The sequence below is a fragment of the Artemia franciscana genome, chromosome 5 (assembly GCF_032884065.1).
Source record: "Artemia franciscana chromosome 5, ASM3288406v1, whole genome shotgun sequence".
Taxonomy (NCBI): Eukaryota; Metazoa; Arthropoda; class Branchiopoda; order Anostraca; family Artemiidae; genus Artemia; species Artemia franciscana.
In genome coordinates, this window is record NC_088867.1 from 42,464,219 (window position 1) to 42,487,486 (window position 23,268).

Consider the following 23,268-nt stretch of genomic DNA (forward strand, 5'->3'; position numbering starts at 1 on the left):
AAAAATCGATTATTTAGTTATAAAACAAACCACAGGAGACCTACTATTTGCTTTAATCTTTTTTTCAAAGTTTTTAAACCGTGTTTTCTTTTTGTGCTATGCTGTATCTGTTCATCAACTCGAGTTCCATGTCTATTCTGGTATGTGGAACGAAAAAGAAAAAGGTTGCACAAATGCCTGCCTTATCAGTTTTAGTGAATACATTTCAGATGTGAACATATATATGTATAAATGTGACTGTATGTTCTGTGAACATACAGGATGTGAGGCAGTTCGATAGCGTTGCAAAAACTTGTCTGAATCTGTGTGTTTGCATGCGTTTTAGGCAACGTGAAAACAGTTGAAGCAGTAACCCGTTTAATTAGGTCCTTTAATATAATCGGGTTATGAGTTGACCTTTGTGGGAAAGGGTAAATTTAAAAAAAAATTTAACTGGCAAATTATTTGAACAATATACAATGTTTTGAAATTATCATTAAGGTCTTAAAAATGTTGGGGGTGTTGGATGTCTGCATCTCTTGTCGAGGACCTTCAATACCAAAAATTTCATTTTGCGAGTCTCAGCGTCGGCTGACAGTGTTACAGACAGAGCCCATTAGAAAATTTTGTCAGCACCATAGGATTTTTCTGAATTAATTTTGGTATAAATTAATAGGGGATCTCAGACGTGTCAAACAGTTCGAAAAGATAATGAGAGGCTAGTTCAAAATAAAGGACACATACAATCTCTTACTAATTGTTGAGCAAAATGCTGGCTAATCAAAGTACATACAGCCTAAAGAATGTGCATCCTGTGTCCTGAAAGATTTCAATCAAGGCAGTTAACACAAAAGAAACTTCAGAAGCTATCGGGCTGTTCAATGAGACTACTTTTGAGCTGATTTAACATTTTTTCCAAGCAGGTATACTAGAATATGCTTAAGGACTGCCGTTTCCTTAACTTTGAAAAGGAAATTCTGCTCTGTTCAATGAATAAAACCAAAATTTATGGTTTCTTATGATGTAAGATTGACCAAGTTTGAACATATCTATCTCTGGTACAAAACTAGGGAATTTAAATGGTTTTTCTAAAATCGGGAAAGTAGGTGTTGGCTTTAGTTTTCTGTCATTTGTTCAGATTTCTTATGTAAGTTGTGCAAGTTATGGTAAGACCATCCATTCAATTCTGAATAGTTAGGTCATACAAACTAAAAGAATTTGTAATGAGCGAGATAGGGTAATTCTAAAAGGTAACAGACGACACTAAGTGACCTACTAAATTTGTTACTTTGTCTTGAATAAATCTGTATGTATATCACAGTGACGTAGGTTTTTTTGTGACATAGCGGCCTATTCGTGTGACCACAGTGTAACTTTGTGTTCTGTTTTTCAGAAAAAAATTAGGATGGTCCAGCTTTTGATAATATGGATTAAAAGTCAAACTGTACTATTGGCCATCATAGCTGGATATGGCGGATTCCCCTGTCTGTTACCAAACCTATCTGTAAAGGCGTATAAAAACTGTGAGTATGCATTTATTTAGGTATATTAGTAGAGGTCTACACCGTCGAAAGGGTTGGGTAGCAATTCACCAATTGTGTCTAATGCAGCATCCATTATGAACATAAGTGAAATAGATCTGTGCAAAGCTAGCACATAGTCAAGGTTATGATTATTAACGAAACAGGGTCATAGAATGTGTAACGGGGGAAAAACAAGAGAATCTTGTACATAAATAAGAAACTATTGAAAAAGCAGTACTTTTATTCTGATAAGGGCTCATCCTCCTCCTCTTGAGGAGATTAAAAATATACAACAACAGGTACTTTTTAACATTGGAATAATATGGGACTTTCGTAGATTTTTTTTTTTGCATAAACAGCACAAGTTGAAAAAAATTTTTTTTTATTTATTTAATTTCTGATCGTTTTTTCTTAATGCCAGGAAATCCAGCACCCCCTTCATCATGAAGATGATGCCACCTAAAAAGTTCTTTTTAGCACACTTTCATTTGAAAAAGGCCTTAATTTCTTATTGTATTTCAGATCATGCCAGAAATCCCTTGTCCCTGGGAAATTTTTCCTGGAAAGTCCGTCCCCCGCAAACTTCCCTCCCCATGAAAAATCCCCCCCAAACAGAAACTATGCCATACCCCCTCCAAAAAAAAATTTTGTTTACTTTCCCATATTAAATATGATACGTAAACAATGGGCAAATTTCATAACTTACTGGCCTTTCCCCAGGGCTGTTGGTGGTCATATCCCAAAAGGCATCTTTATTTGGACTTTCCAATTATGTCTGAACAAAAAGACCATATCAAAAGTTTGATCAGAAGTGTCTCAGGAAAAACAGGGCGTGGGAGGAGGGCTAGTTGCCCTAAAATCTTTTTGGTCGCTGAAGAAAGGCACTAGAACTTGTAATTTCCGTTCAATGATCTGTCTCTCAATATTTTAGGACTATTGATTAAATACGAATACCCCTGAAAAAAAAACAAAGAACACGCAAAATACCACACTTTAGAGGATTTGAGCTTGAAACCTCTAAAGTAAGTTCTCTGACACGCAAAATCTGTTGGGGAGGTTTTCAATAAGATTCCTTGACTTTTGGCGTTTTCTTCCTTTTTCAAAAATCAGGCAAATTGTTTCAGGTTCATAGCTTTTGATGAACAAAAATAAACTTAATGAATCTTATGCATTTGGAATCAGCATAATAAGCCAGTTCTTTTTATTGGTATAAAAAATCTGTGTTTTTGAGTTTCGGTTACTATTGAGTCGAGTCGCTCCTTACTTATAGTTCGTTACCAGGAACTGTTTGATACGAAAGCCTTTCGGGAAGGTATTACGGATTGGCAATTCTAATCATACGGATTGGAAATCTGCATCTTTTTTTTTTTTTTTTTTTTTTTTTTTTTTTTTTTTTTTTTTTTTTCTTTTTTTTTTTTGGTCTTCTAAATGGCATCCAAAAAGCATTGCGTCGTCAAATTGTTACGCCAGTATATGCATCATTTATAGTATTACGAGAGGCTTATAGGAAGGCATTACGGATTACTACTACTACTACCACTAATAACTCACCGTAGCGCCAAGCTGCCTGAGGTTAACACAGCTACGCACGCTCCTCCTCCATCCCAATCTATTCAAAGCCTCCCTCTTTACATCCTCCCAGGAAGTTCCCATTTCCTTAAAATCTTTCTTTATGACATCCTCCTACCCCAGACGAGGAGACCTGCTTTCCATTTAGCCCTAGACGGTTGGCCAAAAAGGACAGTCTTTGGCAATCTGTCATTCTTCATCCACAGAACGTGCCCTAGTCAACCCAACCTTTCTTTCATTATGGCCCTAGAAAGCGGGATTGAACCACTTTTTTCGTACAGCCTATTGTTTGAAATACGGTCAGTCAGCCGCGTATCCAGAACAATCCGTAGGCAATTTCCCTGGAAAAATATATAGTAAATATCCGCTTTTCGGAGCGCCCATGCTTCAGAGCCATATTTAACCACTGTCATCACTGTAGCTTCCAATATTCTTATCTTGATTTGCAGACTTGTCTTCCTATTCTTCCAAACTTTTTTTTTTAACTGTGAAAAAACACCCTGGGCCTTGGCTATTCTCCTTTTAACATCTTCACTTGTCCCACCGTCTTTACTAATAATGTTATCAAGGTAAGTGAATCTGCCCACCGGATCAATATTTTAGTTACCCAACGTCACATTTTCATCTTCACTTATTCCTTGCCTTAGTGACTAAGTTTTCTTAACATTAATTTTCAAACCTATTCTAGCACCCTAAACTCGCAATACCTCTAAAAGTTCATTCATTTTGCTCACATTTTCATCTAGGAGGCTTAAATCATCAGCATAATCTAAGTCTAGGAGAGTTTTTCCTCCCCATTTGATTCCGTGGTCTCCCATTGCCTTTCCAGTGCTCCTTAAGACAAAGTCCATCAAAATAATGCATTTAAAGGGGGGTGGAACATAACCCTGCTTAACTCCTGATTTAATACAAAACTAGCTGCTAACCTCATTTCCTACCTTAACCGCAGAAGTATTATTACATAGCAATAATCACTTTAATGTACTTGTCTGGTATACCATATAAGGATAAAACCTTTGCTAAAGCTTTTCTTTTAATAGAATCGAACGCTTACTCATTATCTATAAAATTGAGGACCAAAGGTGTTTGACAACTAAGGCACTTCTCAATTATGAACCTAAGAGTGAAAATTTGGTCGGAACATCCTCTACCTTTTCTAAAACCGCACAGTTCTTCTCTTAAAACTTTGTCTTCATCATCTCTCGGTCTAACAAGTATCATATTACTAAGTAATTTGCTACCTACAGAAACCAGACTTGTGCCTCGATAATCACGATACTCACTCTTATCACCACTCTTATACAGTGGTTTAATTAAGGTTTTCCTAAAATCGTTTTCATATGATTTATCACTCCAATAATTATTGTACAAACCCCTTCTCCTTTCTATAAAACATAAAGCTTTTTCACTAAAATTCCTAGCTGTAGTCTTGACTTTCTTCCTTAAATCACTATCAGCAATTTAAAAAATTATTTTTCTAAAATTATTCCGTCCATCTCCCAAATTGTCAAACTTTAAACTCTCCAGTTTAGTGTTCAACTGCTCCTGGAAAGTTTCTCTCAAATTCTCACCCTGGAGTCTACCAACATCAAAATTTCCCGGGAGGTAGTTACCCATCCGAGATTTCAGCTTTAAATTAACCCTAGACACTACTAGATGGTGATCTTTACTTTTAACATCAATAACAGCACTCCTATATACCCTAGTATCTTGTATTGATCCTGCCAGTCTTCGGTTTACTATAACATAATCAATAAGTTTTGCTGTTTTACCATCACGCGAATACCATGTCAACTTATGTGCAATTTTATGAACAAACACCGTATTGGTTATAACTAGATTGGTATACCTACAAAATTACAAAAGTCTGTAGCCATTACTGTTTTCTTTTCCTACACCAGATTTACCTAGGCTAGGATATCTGTCCCTATTTCTACCGACTTTGGCGTTAAAATCTCCTAGTAACACCATATCTCTATCTGGGACCCTGTCTATTTGCTCCTGTAACTGTAAGTAAAATTCATCTGAGTCACTAGTATCTCTATTAGTTGGTTCAACCGGGGTATATACTACAACAACTTATTCCCTGAACTTTTAGTCATAAAACGAGCAATAAATATTCTACTACCTAAACAAGACTTAGTAGCTTTCTCATTCATCATGAGCCCTACTCCCTGTCTTTGTACCCCATCCTCCCTGCCCGAGTAAAATTCTATATCACCTAATTTCATGCTTCCTACCCCTGGGATCTGACTTTCCAGTTCGAACCGTCCAGTTCGAACCGTCTGAATTTGTCAGTCAAAATGTCGATTCGATAGTAATTTTTTAACGTCATAACATTCCAAGTTCCAATGTTCATTTTATTTAAATCCTTGAAATTAGTTTGGCCTCGGGAAAAGCAATGATCCCAGATACCAGTACAGGACGGGGATCAACATATCTTCTCAAGTCTACACCGAAGCGCTTAAACTGGCTTAGAACCAGACAGCGAGAAGTCCCTGGGACCTCCAGTATGAACGGAGTTTTTCTTCAATCCTGGGCCTATCTTGGTCTCAACATGGTTTTCAGCACTTGGCGATGCTTTTCTATCAACAAGAGTCGAAACACTGCACAGACAGTCCCAAGCCTATCAATTCTGACTCATTATGCATTTATGCCTACAAATATTATGCTTCTTCGGTTAGGCAGCCCATAGTAGACAAATTATCTAGGAAGAGGTTTTTCTGCCCCAAAACGCCCGTCAAAACAGACCAAGCCCAGAAGAATTATCCATTAATCAGAATCCCCTGCGAATTCTGTGTTGTTTACTAGGCAGTAATTTTCTCGAGGGGCGCCACTCCTCAAATGGGAATAGAGTTGACTTCAAGGTCCCCAGTCTTGCAGGTACCCCGAAAGGGTCGAGACAGCCCTTTGCAGAGGCTGTTGTCCATAGATCTAAATCTTACACACTGCCGCAGTTGTCCTCTTATAGGGGATCCTCCCACGATGATGCTCTAGGTCATCATGCAATTTAACCCATTACTGGGAGAAGGTTTGTAACTCATGGGACGTGTGGACACGCCGGTGAACCCTGTTGAGTGTACTACGGACTGGAGATTTAAATCGTACAGATTGAAAGTCTGCATCATAATTTTTGTTCTTCTACAGGGCTTCCAAAAAGGTTTACATCATTATGCGTACTACCCCATTATATACATCATTTATAGTGTTACGGGAGGCATTACGGATTGAAAATTTTAATCCTGTGGATTCTGGATCTGCATAATTTCTTATCTTTAATAGGGCTGAAGCCTTCCTAACCCCAAACTGTAGGAACTGACAAAACTTTACTAAATGCAGATTAAACTTATAATAAAGACAAGACAAAAAACGTATGGTCTTGTAAAATGTTTAATCTGCTTTGTTTTATTTTTAATAGCTCTTAAAATGAAAAGGAGATGTTGTCTAAGACATTATTTTAGAACTTATAGCTAATAAATTTATTGAAATGAAGGCAATGCTCAAAGATCTATGGTTTTTCAAGAGCTATCGCCCTTGAAAAACTAAAATTAAAAAGCCTCAATTTTTAAGTTTTCGCCAAAACGGATAAAAAAAAACCTAATTGTAGATTCATTTTCAAATTAAATAAGCCTCGCATAGCACCGATTACACCATATAGAATGAAAAATGAGTATTAGCAACAAAAAGGTTATCTTTTTGAAAAGGTGGAGACTCCCCTTTAGAGAGGTCACTGATAACTCTCTGAGAAGACCTGCTGCTAGATGATCCTTCCGCATGATAGGTAATCGCCGAGCGAGGCTTTATAATAAATAACCATTTAAAGAAAATTCAATAGAGGAGTTGATTAAGACAAGTTTGATTATATACGTTTTACAAATGTATATGCACACATAATATTTTTTTTATATTAATGAGACACGTTTATATGTTTCCTTGATTTAAAAGTAGCAATTGTAGTACTGAAGCAGAAAACTGAACTGAAGTTGAAAAATTTCCATCAAGACTAGTTTGTCCCCACTTAGTAATCGGATTAACGACGCTTCTTGACTACTAAGGTCCCTGCGTTGGCCCTGCAGTGCATTGCTACAGCCGGTCTCTGGGTCCCCCTTTACCAAACTAAGGTCAAACCCACTGCGCCACCACAGGACTTGTCCCCACCTATTTACCTTCTCATGCTGTCTTCAAATCTTTGCCAGATTCATCTTACAGATAGAACAACTGCTGTTTTGAGCTTCAATCTTTTCTAATTCAAAAAGTTATACCTTAAATCTCCTCTCTGGCCGGTGAATTTACAAATTTTACGTTTGACATTTGAACAGAGTTCAACTCGATAAATCGAGCGAGATATTGGCGCTGTAGTCACGCTTAAATTTGATTTTATCTGCAAGCTTGATTATAATGTAAAGCGGACAATGGTCTCACTCTCTCAACTCTTGTGGAGATAATGATAAGGATTTCTATGAACGATGGGAAAGGGTATACTTTTAGAGCATAGACATACTTACCACATATGAACATCCTAAGTAACTTAGAGGGATTATCTCAGGTTAGAAGTTTCCTAAGCTTGCTAGTTTCCTTGCGCAGAAACCAGTTATTTTAATCACAGCATTGAAGATAGTAGTTCATTAAAATAAATCACATTTTAACCATAATTCCATTAACAATATTTAACAAGTTTGCCCCCAAAAACGGGACATGAAATCGAATTATTTAATAAAGCGGTAACTCTTTCAATATGTGGCGGTATGAAAACCAATAGAACAAATCTTTGAGAAACTATTCGAGGTGCTTTAAGATGCATCCAAACAAAATTCCCAAATTTTCATGCAAGGACAATATAGAAATAGATAGTTGATTTGGCGTCCTCTGAAATTATTTTCAAAATTATCTCGTATTTAGGGAGTGGGATAGGTTTTTCTCCCATTTAACTTGACTGTTGATGTCCTTGACTGAATATTGATTATACTAGCATAGTAGTTATCAATTGGCTTGGGTTTTTCTATTCAGAAACAGAAAAACAATTTCTAGTGTTTACAAACGCTGCGCATCTAACAAAACTGACATTTTTACAAGCGTTCAGCATAAGAACGTAGCCAGTTTCATAAACTCGTAAGACAAAAATAAATAATGAAAAAGAAAAAAAAAGAAAAAGCTGTCAAACAACAACCAGATTCATTCAACAATATTATTTTCCATATCACGTCCCTACCAAAACCCCTTTACCACCTCAACACCCATCCTCCCTGCCACCCCCCACCCTTTAGCTAAAATTTAAAACTGAACGTTCTTTTGTTTTTATTCTAGTCGTCGAGAACTCACTCATCATTGGAGAATGTTTTTTGATATCTATTCCTCTTGCGTACGAGTATCGACTCAGAACTGGCAGTTATGACAGAAAGGATATGATGACCAAATCTTCGAGTACCCCAAGTATATCTACAAGTGTTGAAACGATTCCACAAACCCCAGATGGCTCCATCAAAGATTTTTATTCAAGGCATCCAAGACTGCCAAGATCTGTTTCAAACGATGAAATAATGAACTTAGAGTTTGTTGCATACTGTTGAGGGTTTTAAAATAGTGACCATATTAAGTGGTATTTATCGTTGCTAAATTTATAGCCAAAATAGCTAAGTAACTGCAAGCAAGGTTGAACTTTTTGTCTTTACAAGTTTTTAGTTTTAAGAAGAGCAAAATTTTCCCCATTCTCGACTTTTGATTCTGCTCAATTTAATAGCTAAAAAGTCAATTAATTTTTTTTCTTCATATTTAAATCCTCTGTATAGAAGCTGGACTTTCCCTTTAAATCTGGATCATCATTAAGATTTTAACTCTCTGATTGAATTAGAGAGCTTTCAACATTACACAGTGCACCTAACTCCAGATAGTAAGAAACATGGATGGTGAATTATGGTTATTGACCACCGACTTTATAAACGATACGTTATCAATAAAATACTGTCGAGCTTCAACGTGATTACTGCTTAGGGCCTTTTCTCACCAATTAATGAATAATGACTTTAACATTACATAGTGCATCCAACTCCAGGCCGTGAAAAATGCACGTTAGTGTATCATGATTGTTGACCTCCGACTTTCTAAGTAATATGTTATCTATAAAACACGACCGATTTCCAAGATAAATCCTGATTATGGCCTGGCCTGACTAGTTGATGAATAACAACTTTAACACTACATATTGTGCCTAAATCCAAGACCTGAAAAAATGTAAATAACGAGTTATGGTTTCCGACTGACGACCTTCTAAATGTCAAGTCATCAATAAACTCTACTGATCTCAACTCATTTATCACCTAATATTTTGTGTTGCGAGAGCAACATTTTGGTTTTGTCGTGTTTTTTTTTCCCCAAGCACCTCGATTTGAGCTTATTCCTAGAAAGTGGTAAGGGTCTAACCTCTGCAGTTTTTACAGAAAGGTTGGACCTTAGGCTGGATTGATCAATATGACTTTGCATTTTGGAAAGCTCCGTAGAACTCTTGCCTGGGGCCAAAAATCTATTGTTTATACCCATTTCTGTTCGTGATTTCAGCTGAGTTTATCATTCGGTTTCCCCATTTGGGATTGCGGTAGTGAAATAGTATCAGATGTGCCTCTCAAACTTTAAAAGTTCTCTCATTGCTAAAGAAATTATAGTTTATCCTTTTCTCCGTTCTAAATAATGACGTTAGAAACTTGGCCTACGGCAAAAAGTCAACTTTTGGACTAAGACAGATAGATTTTTTTTTGACGGCAGTCGATAGCTCTTGATGAGCTGATCAAAGTATATCTCATCGTTTTTGGTAGAAAAATTCCTTCATGAGATATATCAGTTTGAAAGTTTAAAGGGGTTGACAACTTCAGTAGTAAGGTACATACTGAAACCAGAAATAGGCCGATACTAATTGTGAGACGTATAGGGAAGTTTTAAGCAAAAGTTGGCTGCTAGCTCATAATCATCTTCGGCAATGAGGGTTTCGTAACTTTGCTAGTTGGCGTACCTATTATTTGTTTCCAATGTATTTGATGGTAAGACCAATTTGGTGCCAGTGGTAAGACATGCAGGGGACTTGTAATTATCGGCTGTTAGGCTACAATCATCTTCAACGATGAGGGGCTTGCAACTTTTGTTAGTTGCAATGAAAGGTTTCCAACTTTTTCGAGATGGTGTACCTAGTATTTATTTCAAGACCCTTACAGATTAACAACTTCAGCGTTAAATTGAAGTGAGGAAACAAATCAAAGTGTTGCTGTCGCATCACTTTAATCGGCGAAGCCGAACAAAGGTTACCGCAACACCTCACGTTGCCCATGCAACGTAGATTTAGTTTATCTTAACCCCAAAATAGCAGGAAACTGTAAATTCAGCCCCTAAAATGGTAAAAAGTATAAAACATTGTAACATTGGAATCTGTTCAGCAAACTGAAAAATGCAATTTTTATTGTTATCTGTTGTTTTGCAATGAAGACAATTACGAATAAATAGTTATCATTGATTGTGATTGATCACTGGAACATACCTAAAGTATAAATGTCCATTTTTGTATGAAATACACCTATGAGCTTGGAGAAAGCACAAGTATGACTGGGAAGTTCACCCTTTGAATGGTCCTGGTTCATAATATGTGTAAAATGAGTATACGAAGAGGATTTTGGGGCGACTTCCAGTCTCCAGGAACCTTGAGTTTGCTTAGTCTATGAAAATTGTTAATCATAAAATAATTCTGATTTTGCGTCCCCAACTTTTCTCAACTCCACTTTTCTCAACTCCACTTTCAAGGTGGCTAAGTCCAACAAGGTACAATTTAACCACCTTCCTGCTAAATGTATATACAAGGCCTGAGTGAAAATGAGGTGAGTTGGTGAGCTTGAGGTGAGTTGGTGAGGCATCAATTCAAGGAAGATTCTTAGAGGATTGAAGGGAGGAGGGCTCGAAAACAAGAAAATGTAAGCCAGGCTTAGAGAACGCCACTGCTGTATATCTGTTTAACAGTGGCATAATTTCGTCAAAATCTTGGGGGAAGGGGGAAAGTTGTAGCCAATTTTCCCTAGTCAAGTGAAAATGATAAATGAGCGATATAATACCATAAAGGCAAAGGTATACTAAATAAAACTGACCTGTTCTGTCAATGTTGAATTATGTAGTTCAAAACTTTCTTAGTTTTGACAAAAATTTTGAAAACGCCAAATCTCAGCTGAGGGGGGCAAACTGGGGTCTGAAAAGAAGTTGCCCCCCTCCTGCCCCATAGTAAATTACACTCCTACTATTTAAGTAGTCCTCAATGTAATTTGAAACTACATTGACTTAAAATTCAACCGGATTCTCCCTCTGATTCAGCTTTTTCCTGTTTTTATTTCTGTCATCCTTCAGCTTCAACTGTAAATTCAATTCCTCATTCCTGTTTATCCTTTACAGACGCTAAAACAACTCGTTCCTTATTCCATTGTAATTTCTGAAATATCTAATTTACGCAATAGTATAATTATCGTGTTATTATTTAGTATAAGTCACATTTTCTTTTGCAATTCAGTGTGATTGTTGCAGTTTCTTGTTCCATGACTTATTCTTTAGCTATTAATTCATTTGTCACCTTTTGTGCTTATGCATGCATTGCAGTTACTAAAGATGATACGACCACCCCTGGGGAAAAAAAACTGATTTAATTTTTGTTCTTCTAATGTATATAAATGTCATGTCACTCCTGTGATTTCTTTTCTGGTATGGATTCAATTTCTCCTTCCCGCTTATCCTTGAGACTCACGGATGCTAAACTAACATGTTCCTTCATTCCGTTGTCATTTTGCTCTGTAGTCTAACCGCAGATTTCGTTGTGCAACATTTTTGTTTGCAATTCAATACGCCTTTTACTGTTTCTTGTTCCGTGCCTTTTTCTTTAGGTGTTCACGGTATTTTGTCAGCTTGTGTAACTTGGCATGCATTATAGATACTAAAAACAATACGACCACCCAGGGAAAAAAATGATGAATTTTTGCTCTTTGAATGTATATAAATGTGACGTCGCTCATGTGATTTCCTTTCTGGCATGAATTTAATTTCTTCTTCCTGTTTATCCTTCACAGACTCACGCATGCTAAACACATAATCCTTCGTTCCATTGTAATTTTGCTTTGTAATTAACCGCATATTTCGTTGTGCAACATTATCGTTTGCAATTCAATATGATCTTTGCTGTTTCTTGTTCCATACCTTAATCTTTAGCTGTTCACGGTAATTTGTAATCTTGTGTAATTTGACAAGCGTTAGAGATACTAAAAACGATACGACCACCCGGGAAAAAAAGATGAATTTCTCCTCTTGAAATATATATAAATGCGACGTCACTCACATTAATTTTTCCCAGAAAAATTAACGCTCTGAACGAATACTATATTGATTGTTTTTCAGGCCAGAAATCCCAGGGTACCAATAAAAAAAAAAAGATTCGGTTTAATAAAAAAATTATACATACATGTATACATACACAGTTGCTCATTTAAAGAGAGTAGATATTATATAAGTATATATAAGAAGGATCCTCAGCTGTAGATCCTTCTTATTTCATGAAAAAGGATCCACTTATGCTGTTGAGAGGAGGGGCAGCAGCTGAAATTATCTGTAATCACTGAAAAACCTATCTACGCCTCTGAATACACTTTCATCTTTATGATCACTTACGATCACTAACTTTTTACTTTTAATTGATCACTTACATCTTTACATATTCAGGGATAATATCCCTAATAATTTCTCTTTCAAATGCTTGAATTTTGTACGTATAGCAGAACAGCCCTTTACGAATATATTAATGAATGTTTATACATTGTTTCTTGTCTTTTTTGCCATAATACCTCCTAAATTACTGAATTGCTTCGCAAAAGGGAAACAGCTGAATTACCGAATTAGAGAAATTACCGGCTGTCTGATTCACTGAAAGAATAAAGAATTGCTTACTCTAATACCTTTCAACTCTTACACATGTCAAGAAAAACACAAGTTTATAAAATGCTTCGTTTATTGAATACCAAATAATTTTTTTTGTATAATTCTGACAACAATTTTAACATTTTTTTTACTTATTTTGAGAACATGTCCATAGGGTAAGCAATCATAGTCAAATCATTAAGCATAAGCTAACATGAGCACAAAATAGAAAAATCACTCAATTGAAAATAAATACAAGATTTTTTTCCTATTTTAGCAATACTCACTATGGTCATAAATTTTGATTTGAAATTAACAAAGATCATTTAAATGACACAACCTTCCCAAGCCTAACAGGCATACCGTTTTTTTTTTTTGTATTGTTACTAAAAAAAACATTGAGGAACCAATTTGCTGCGAAGGCTTTTGTAGACTATGCAAGGATACCAGAACTTATTTGAAGTGCAAAAAAAAAACAAATATGGCACATCTTATTCTGACTTTAGATTATCCCACCATGGTGCAAACACAGTGAAATATGGTGAAAATGTGGTACGTTTTCTTTGAATACTTGCTGGAATAGGGTTTTACCAGTGCGTCTAAACTTGCAATAAGCGGATATAATAGTTGGCTCAACTAATATTTTCATTTCCTAAGGTTGGGATTTCTTGAGGTACACCTTCAGGCGAAGGAAAGCAAGTATATGTGATGCTAATAATTTACGCTATGACCATGAAAACAAGAAGAAGTTAACAATAATAATACAAAAAAGCAAATATTTTTTTGTGCATTTTTTTAATTCATTAGCTTTTTCTCAATTTTGCGTATTTGTATATTTTTTTGGTAACGTCGTGATAGCATCAAAGGTGCCACTACAGACGAATTTTCAAGCCCTCGGTGCCCTGTAGCCCGAAACACTAAATATACAATAGCGCCCGGTTTCCTATTTTCTAATTTTTTTTTATTTGTTTTTGTAATACTACTATCAGTTTAAAAAAAGAAGCAATAATATACTGAAACGAAATTGATTTCTTTTTGATAATCTTAAAGTAAAATACCAATTTTTTAATTTGTTTTTTTTCCTAATGCGACTTTGTTTGAGAAAAAATAAAGAAACCATTATGTACAAAGTGACTTTGATTTCTTTTAGAAAATCTTAAAATGATATATAGAAAGGCTGAAACATACATGTTTAATACTTTTCTTAGCGCAAAAACCATCAAGCTTACTTACGAACAAAGATTTACTAAGTTAATTTTAGAATCGGACCAAATTCCTTAAACCAACCGATTTACTATACGAATTTTACATCTACTGGTTCATAGCCAAACTTTATAAAAGATCTACACAAATATGCAAAGCAACTCTTCGAGTAGATCTACATCTGCAGGATGTAGATCTACATCTACATCTGGAGATCTACACAAATATGCAAAGCAACTCTTCGAGTAGATCTACATCTGCAGGATGTAGATCTATATCTACATCTGGAGATCTACACAAATATGCAAAGCAACTCTTCAAGTAGATAATTTGCAGAATACAGTATTAAAGTAAATCAAGTCCAGAAAAAAAAAAGTAATATTCAAATACAGATAATAAAAGCATATAAAAATAGCGTGAAAAATAATTAATTCCCTTCCTTTTGGTTAGAATTGCACAAAAACCAACAGAAAATTCTAAAATTTATTTTCTATTGCCATGATACCTAGAACGAGCTGAGAACAATAAACTAAAACAAAGTCGGATGGCTATCTTTTCAACTAACTTGACCAAAGCATGAGTTAGAACTTGTACTAGATTCACTTCCATACAGAGACTCCAAAGTATCTGTCCTTAATTGGTTTTGATGATAAATGACAATTTGATGGTGCAGAAAACGATTACACGGAAAATTGAAATGTATAACAAGGTAAAACAAGTGGTAGACTTATACGAAGCGAAAAATGGTTATACAGGAATTGCCTAAACAAGAGAGGAAGAAGAAAGGCAACAACTGAGTTTAGAATGTGTGCTGCCTATGCTACAGAGTCCACATGTATTTTAGCACCAATTATTGGACAACAAGATAAGAATGAGCGCAAATAAATCTTTACAAAAAAACTATAAATAAGTAAGTTAATATAAATAAAAAATATAAACTAATACCTATACTGTTTAGCTTCAAATAATTCTTGACGCTTCCCCTCCCAGTTTTTCTTGTTTTTGAAGTTTAACAACCTATTTTTTCTAAGCCAAAAGAAAACAAAACAAAAAAACAATACATATATTTTAGAAAAACAATGGTCATATTAGTGACCATTTTGGTCACTAATCCCTCTCTAACCATGGATATATGGAAAGTATAAAATATATTTTTTGAGCTGCCAGTAGAAAGTAATGGAGATTGGTCATGATTCAAAACCAGGCTAAATGTTTTTTTGCCAAGAATCATATCATTAAAGAGGCAGTTTAGAAAGAGAGGATATAGTGATAAAAGCACTTTTCTAAAATGAAGATTAATAGGAGATATTCCAAACAGCGCTTAGGGGATTCTTTTGTTCCAGTATTTTCTGAAGAACCTAACTTTTTTTCATCGATTTTTCAATTTCGGAGAAATTAAAATATTATCTAATATTCTAGCAATCTTGTTCCCGACAAATGTTTTTTTTTCTTTGAAAGCAATAAAAGTAGAAAGTCGGATTAAATAGGACATGCAGCTACTGCTCGAAACGCTGTCAGCTTAAGCTAAGATATACCAATAATTTTCTGTAAGCTTTTGCGAAGGAAAGGTAAGAACTTTCCAACTTCCTTGCTTATCTGAGAGACTGATGGCTTAAGAACTAATTTTAAAGAGGAGAAAATATTGCATTACGCTTCGAAATGATACTGGAGAGAATTCAAAAGAGCCTAGAAATTCACTTTACTTGTTATTTTTATGCAGAAAAGTGGGTAATTTTTCCGAAGATCCAAGGAATATAGGAGTTGAAATCCCCTAAAGCCCCTTAGTATCAACTGAGAAGGTTCTGAGATATTGTATGCTTTCAGTAAATATTATTAGCATGACCATAAAATAGCCTATAACAAATGAGGTTTCTGAGACTACTTTAGCATGAAACAAAAGAGAAGAATCGAACTGAAAACTTTTTCTTCTAAAAAAAAAAAAAAAAAAAAAACTATTTTTTATTGCATCCTAAAAAAAAAAAGAAAAAAAAAAAAAAAAAAAAAAAAAGAAAAAGAAATTTGGCCTAGAGGCCTTATGTTTAGAACGATTTTCATTAGATTCTTCCAGTATGGTTACAAAAAAAAAGTAAATAACGTTTGGGAAATCATGCAAAACATTACTTCAGAAAGCTCTCTAAATTGAGCTACAATTAAATACTTTACAAATATGAGGAGGCACCGTGATACCAGAAACTTAAAAGCACAGCCTGTACGACTAGGCTTTGTCCACAAAACCACAGGACTTCTTAGCACTATAACACCAAATCATGCATGACTCATTTGGCAATATCTTTTTCCCTGAATTTTCATAATTTTTTTCTTAAATTTTTTTTTGCACCAATTTCTGAATAATTGAGGTCTAGAGTTTTTAAACACTATCGCAATACAGATGAAAGTTCTCTTGTTTCCTTCAGCTTTTTGTACGAGTCTGTAAACACATTCATTATCTTTTCAAATCCTTCGAGTCCATAAACTGTTCGACCAACGTTGCTCCGGTCAAATGGCTCTGAAAAAAGAAAAATCAAACCTTTGAGTGTAGTTTTTCATATATTCGGCGTTGTTAAGAAAATGGCTTAAATTTACATTTAAGCATATAAAAGCCTAAGCATATAATCATTCTTTTAAGTCAATTTTAGCAAGTCAATCCTAAAATGCAGTTAAGGATATTTCATGTGCCCAAACCCATTAGTAAAGACCACAAAATGTTAGACACCCCCCCCTCCCGTCAACTGACAAGGCTTTTGACCACTGACAAGTTTAAAATGTTAAAATTGGAATCCTGCGTATTTAAAACATTGAAGTGGTCGAATCTCCAACACCTGTGGTTACGAATGATAGGAAGCCTTGTAGTAACTACAAAGGTTATCGCAAGCTAACAGCTTAAATTAATCATAAGGTAAACATAAACATAATACGGGAGTATACACATTTATTGCCCGTGACTTATAGTTGCATGTGTTGCCCCGCAACTGAACATTATGGGTCACAATTGCTTCAACCCTCCACAGAACCTTGGCACAGGAAGTCTAATTATTCATTAAAAAAAAAATCTCAGCCTTAATTACGTGATATTGCAGATTAATTCTTTAAGTTTCTTTGAAATTTTCAATTTTTGTAGAAAATGAAGTCACCAGAATAAACACTTCCAGGGGCGCTAGTCGCTTTTTGTTCCTATAATCCGATGTTAAATCCTCAAAAATGTCACAGTATTTTATAAAGTCTTTGATTGGTCAATTTATACATCCCAACTCAGACATCTTTAGGAGTTATAGGAACACATTTTTACCGGGCACTAGGAAAACAATACATGTTTGTTTTAGGATTGATTTCTTTACTGATGACGGTTTTTATTCGCTTCAAATTTCTTTTTTCAGTAAAGAAAAAAATTTGCGCAAAATTTTATTGAATACCTCCCCAAAACGAACTCTACAACAAAGGACTACCATGAAACTTGAACAATATCCCCGTCTTACCTAATTCTCTTTATGATAGCATTATCAGTATATCAGAGTATATGTCAGATAGTCGTGTTAGCCGGAAATATAACTAACCTAAACTAGCCCAAATGACTAAAATGAACCAACCCCAAGACCCGAGCTGATCCTTTTATTCCTCGAATCCCTATATTTTTGTCCTATGTTTGGAGGTTTGAATGAAAGTTTATATAACTTGATGTGTAAACTTGAAGAACTGAATGATTGGAGAACTGAAATTTTTGGTAGGGCGGGTTTTGATTTTGTGTGGTTGGTGAGAGAGTGCATGGATGAATGTTTTATGAGTTTAAGAAATTTGGCACGAATCCTCCATCTCGTGTTGGATCATCGTGTTGTGCCCGTTAATTCGGAAAAAATAGAAAAAATGAAGTATTTTTAACTTACGAACGGTTGATCAGATCTTAATGAAATTTGATTTTTGGAAGGATATCGTGTCTCAGAGCTGTTATTTTAAATCCCGACCGAATCTGGTGACATTGGGGGGAGTTGGGAGGGGGAAACCTAAAATCTTGGAAAACACTTAGAGTGGAGGGATCGGGATGAAACTTGGTGGAAAAAAAATAAGCACAAGTCTTAGATACATAATTGACATAACCGGAACGGATCCGCTCTCTGTGGGGTAGTTGGGAGGGGCAATTCCAAAAAATTAGAAAAATGAGGTATTTGTAACTTACGAACGGGTGATCAGATCTTAATGAAATTTGATATTTAGAAGGATATCGTGTCTCAAAGCTCTTATTTTAAATCCCGACCGGATCTGGTGACATTGAGTTTGGGAGGGGAAACCTAAAATCATGGAAAACGCTTAGATTGGAGGGATCGGGATGAAACTTGGTGGGGAAAATAAGCAGAAGTCTTAGATACGTGATTGACATAATTGGAACAGATCCGCTCTATTGGGGGGGGGGGTTAATTCTGAAAATTAGAAAAAATGACTTATTTTTAACTTACGAAGGAGTGATCGGATCTTCATGAAACTTCATATTTAGAAGGACCTCGTAACTCAGATTTCTCATTTTAAATCTCAACCGGATCCAATGTCATCGGTGGGGGACCAAAAATCTTAGAAAATACTTAAAGCGGGGAGATCAGGATGAAACTGGATGGGAAGAATAAAAACCTGTCTAAGATACGTGACTGACATAACTGGATCGGATCTGCTCTCTTTGGTGGAGTTGGGGGGGGGGGTAATTTTGAAAATGAGGTATTTGTAACTTAAGAAAGGGTGACCAGATCTTAATGAAATTTGATATTTAGAAGGATCTTGTGCTTTAAAGTTCTAATTTTAAATTCCGGCCAGATCCTGTGACATTGGGGGGAGTTGGAGGGGAAAACCGGAATTCTTGGAAAACTTGAAAATTGTGATATTTTTATCTTACAAATAGGTGACCGGATCTTAATGAAATTTGATACTTAGAAGGAATTCATGTCTCAGAGCTCTTATTTCAAATCCCGACCAGATCTTTTGACATTGGGCGGAGTTGGAGGGGGAAATCTTGGAAAACACTTGGAGTGGAGGAATCGGGATGAAGCTTGGTGGATAGAACAAGCAAATGTCCTTGATACGTGATTGACGTGACCGTACTGGATTCGCTCTCTTTGGGGGAGTTGGGGGGAGGGGTTCAGTGATTTGGCGAGTTTGGTGCTTCTGGACGTGCTAGGACGATGAAAATTGGTAGGCGTGTCAGGGAGCTGCACAAATTGAATTGATAAAGTCGTTTTCCCAGATTCGACCATCTGGGGGGCTAAAGGGAGAGGAAAAATTAGAAAAAATGAGGTATTTATAACTTACGAGTGGGTGATCGGATCTTAATGAATTTTGATATTAAGAGGACATCGTGATTCAGAGCTCTTATTTTAAATCCCGACCGGCATTAAGCCTCTGATTTTCCTTTTAAATCAATCTATTGATTCTTAGAATTTTGTTAGAGCTCATACCATATGAGCTCTTGGCTCTTCTTGCCTCGTCACAAGTGCCATATGAGCTCTTAGCTCTTGTTTTTAAGTCAAGTTGTTTTTGGGCTAAAACAGACTTCTTGGGCATTTTGATCCTGCAGCTATAATTTACACCATAAGGAAAAGACATGCATTCTTGGATTCATTAGTCTCAGTTCTATCCCTTCACCAAGCTAGAATTATCACATTAGTTAAACTTTTTGAGACTTTTATTTTCAAACTTAATATTTTTGTTTTCATTTCCATATTTCTATTTTTAACCTTAATATTCTAAACTTTAAGCAATTTATTAAACTTATACTTGAGCTTAAAACTCATTCTGGTTGTACCTCAGGACTGAAAAAACAGCCTGAAACCCCTAAAAAGTATTGCCGGATCGAGACAATAAGCACACCATTGTAATCGTCATGGCCGAAAACCATGTTTAGGAAACACGCACGCTCCTTCAACTACAATGAAAACAATTTTTTTTACAGGGGTAGCAGAATATATGTCCCTTTGTTCTTTTTTTCTCCACTACTAGCGGGGCACTGGAACTTCACAGAGCTGTTTGAGGGCTCATTTTAAAGAAAATTGCTATATCTAGTACCATTTGTAAGTACTAAAATATAATAAGAGGTAGGAATGGTCTTTATGTGACACGAACCAACAAGTAAGAAAATGTGGCAACACAAAACAAGCTTAACATGGATTAGGTCATAAACAAGAAATATTATTAGTACAATTTGTAAAAAGGTGATTATTAGCGAAAGAAAGAAAAAAAGAAAAACTGTTTTCCTACTTCAGTAATTCAAACAGATAAGCACTTGAACAAGGCCTACCCGTTCCATCATCTAGACCAAACAATACAGACCGACACAATCAAACCAAAAAGAAAGATCCATGGACATGCAACATCGCAGTAAGTAAATACAAGCGTAAGCTCAAAGGTAAAAACATAATCAGTTAACCCCGAGTGATCGTCACCAATCACGACTCATTAGAGAAATGCACCAAGACTATGGGTTTTGGCACTTTAAATTGCAGACCCAGGCATAGCGGCGCGCATACCCAAGTTGTTAAATATGGTATCACTATGATAGCCTATCAAAGTAGAGACACTATTAGCCAGTTAAAGCATAGGAATTATTGAGCCTGTATTTATCGTGGCTACTTTGCAAAAGTCATAAACCTCGATTAGAAATGCATTTTAGCGAAATAAAAAATCCAAATAACTCTTTGGTAATCCTCTTAATCATGAAGTTATAAAACTAGATAAAGTCTGTATTCATTCGAAAATAAATAAATAACGAAGCCGTACATTGGCCGAAATCTTCAGCCAAATTCCTATTGGTGAACCTACAGCCAATCGGCCAATATAAAGTATAATGAAAAACAAACACAATCTAAATCTATTTTCAAGGATAGACGGCCCATTTTTCAACTAAAAAGAAGGATCCAAAATGTTTACAACCAAGTTTCTATGAAGTCTTACAAATAACAGCTGTTGAATTTTAGACTGAAAGTGAGTCGTGTTGCAAACTGGACAGAAAACTGAAGATATCAAAATGGAGTTTCAAATGGAAACTAAGACTATCCCCCTTATTTGTACAGAGTAAAAAAAAAAAATCTGAATTGGCAAAAGCCATACGGATTTATTTAAAATTTCTGGACAATTTAATATGATTTTTTTGAAAACTCGATTTAATTCAAATATAACTTCTTGGTGATATTTGACTGATCCCTCTGCAGTCCCTAAGGCCACTTTTGTGTTTCGGTCAAGTTAACTTATAACGCTTATGTTATGACTTAAAATAGGAAACGGCAAACAAAAGAAACTACAAGATGTCTTTCCGAGGAAGGGGGGGGGGGCAAGTTTGAGAAAAAAATATTGTGCCAAAATATTGTTAAACTTTTATCCAAATATCAAGCAATTTTGCCTATTTTTGACCTTAGAAGGGGAACGGGAGGGGGAAGGGCTTCACCCTTAGTTAAACGAATGAAGGAATCATATATAATTCTTCAGAGCCCTTACCTTCAATACTGATAAATTTCCATTCACTACCGTAGTAATTATCATAGTTCCATTCTGTATTCAAGTCCTTCACTGGAATCTTACCACCAAGACGAACAGACATACAATGATCCCGAAAACTAAAAAAAAGTGTTCTAAACAATTCACTACAAATAAAATTAAACTAAGAGACTAAAAAATTCAGATTTTCTGTTCCGTCATTAAAAAAAAGAAGTTCTTTTTTGGAAAAAAACCGACAGCTAGTATAGAGAGAAACTATGATTTTATAAAGAACAAAGAAAAAGAAAACTTCCAAAGTTTGCTCTTTAAGTGATATTGCTGAAATATTAAACGGTATAACATTTCAATTCAAAAATTGCACAAAAGCCAATGTATGAAAAAAGAAACACAAGGTAAAAACTGAGACGCAGAAACTCAACTCTAAAACCAAAATCCGGAAGCTGAAAAAAAAAATTATTTGGTCTACAAGGACTCTTCGATTTTGTTACTATCTATGTCGTTTTTCTGTGTTTTCCCTTTAAAGATAGACCCCAAATAATTACAAGCAGACGAACGGACCAAACGGACGAACTGGACCAAAGCAGATGAACGAACATACAATGGTCCTGAAAAAAAATTCTAAAAATTCATTACACAAAGAGACTAGAACCAACAGCCGGCATAGAGAGCAACTATGGTTTTGTAAAGATTACAGAAAAAGAAAACTACTAGTTTGCGCTTTAAATGATATTAATTTTAAAAAATCTTTCCGGAAAAAGACGTTTTCTAAAGAAAAATAAAGGCCATATTAAACTTTAAATCAGAAAAATAGAAACCTATTATAACTCAAAGTCAAAACAACCAGAAATCCCTATTAAAGAATAAATGAAATCCCAAACGAATAGAAATTAAATAAACAATCATAACAAAAAAAATGCACAACAGGTACTAATAAAAATGAATAAATAAATATCAAAACGAGTGAAGTTTATATTGAATATGCAAATCAAGCTTAAAACGAACAAAAATATTTTGATATTGAGGCACAAAAGAAACTCAAACGAATAGAAAACAAATAGACAATCATAGCAAACAAAATGATTACTAATATAAATGAGTAAATAAATCTTAAACGAGTGAAACTTAAATTGAATATGCAAATCCAGCTTGAAACAACAAAAATCTCTACAAAGCAGAGATTGAGTTTTGCCTCCTTCTTTCACTGTAAAAGTGTAAAACCTACTGCGTCATTGGCGCTTTACTAAAAACTATATGCGTCTTGAACAGTCTTGAAAAGTACAAATAAAATCAAACTGAATGTTTGATATATAATGCTATTAATTGCTGAAAGATCATCAGTTGAATATTTTATTTCACTGTTATTTCATTTTCAGTTTAAATGCTGTAATAACTGGGAACAAAATATTTGTAATGTAATTCGTTTTCCGTGGAGCACCAATGACGTAGCAGACCTCAGACATTACAGTTAGGGAAGGGGGCAGTATCCAAACTCTTGTTTATAGTGAAGCTATATTTGTATGGAACAGTCTTGGAAAGAACTAATAAAATTAAACTAAACATTAGATATATAATAATATTAATTGCTGAAAGCTCATCAGTTCAAATTCTG

At 35.2% G+C, this 23,268-nt stretch overlaps 2 protein-coding genes across 6 annotated transcripts in view; one reads left to right on the forward strand and one right to left on the reverse strand.

Moving 5' to 3' along the window:
- LOC136027439 (organic solute transporter subunit alpha-like) overlaps nt 1–9,043 on the forward strand; it is a 70,619-nt gene extending 61,576 nt beyond the window's left edge. For all 3 annotated transcript variants that reach the window (XM_065704720.1, XM_065704719.1, XM_065704718.1), the window contains 2 exons: nt 1,373–1,502; nt 8,376–9,043. In XM_065704720.1, coding sequence (XP_065560792.1) covers nt 1,373–1,502; nt 8,376–8,638 — 393 coding nt within the window. In that variant the 3' untranslated portion in view covers nt 8,639–9,043. The remainder of the gene's footprint in view (nt 1–1,372; nt 1,503–8,375) is intronic.
- A 4,022-nt stretch (nt 9,044–13,065) lies between these two features.
- LOC136027438 (poly(A) RNA polymerase gld-2 homolog A-like) overlaps nt 13,066–23,268 on the reverse strand; it is a 59,433-nt gene continuing 49,230 nt past the window's right edge. The window contains exons 9-10 of one of the 3 annotated variants that reach the window (XM_065704717.1): nt 21,660–21,778; nt 13,066–16,701 (exon numbers count right to left, since the gene is read on the reverse strand). In XM_065704717.1, coding sequence (XP_065560789.1) covers nt 16,571–16,701; nt 21,660–21,778 — 250 coding nt within the window. In that variant the 3' untranslated portion in view covers nt 13,066–16,570. The remainder of the gene's footprint in view (nt 16,702–21,659; nt 21,779–23,268) is intronic. The other 2 variants (XM_065704715.1, XM_065704714.1) reach the window with 2 other exon arrangements.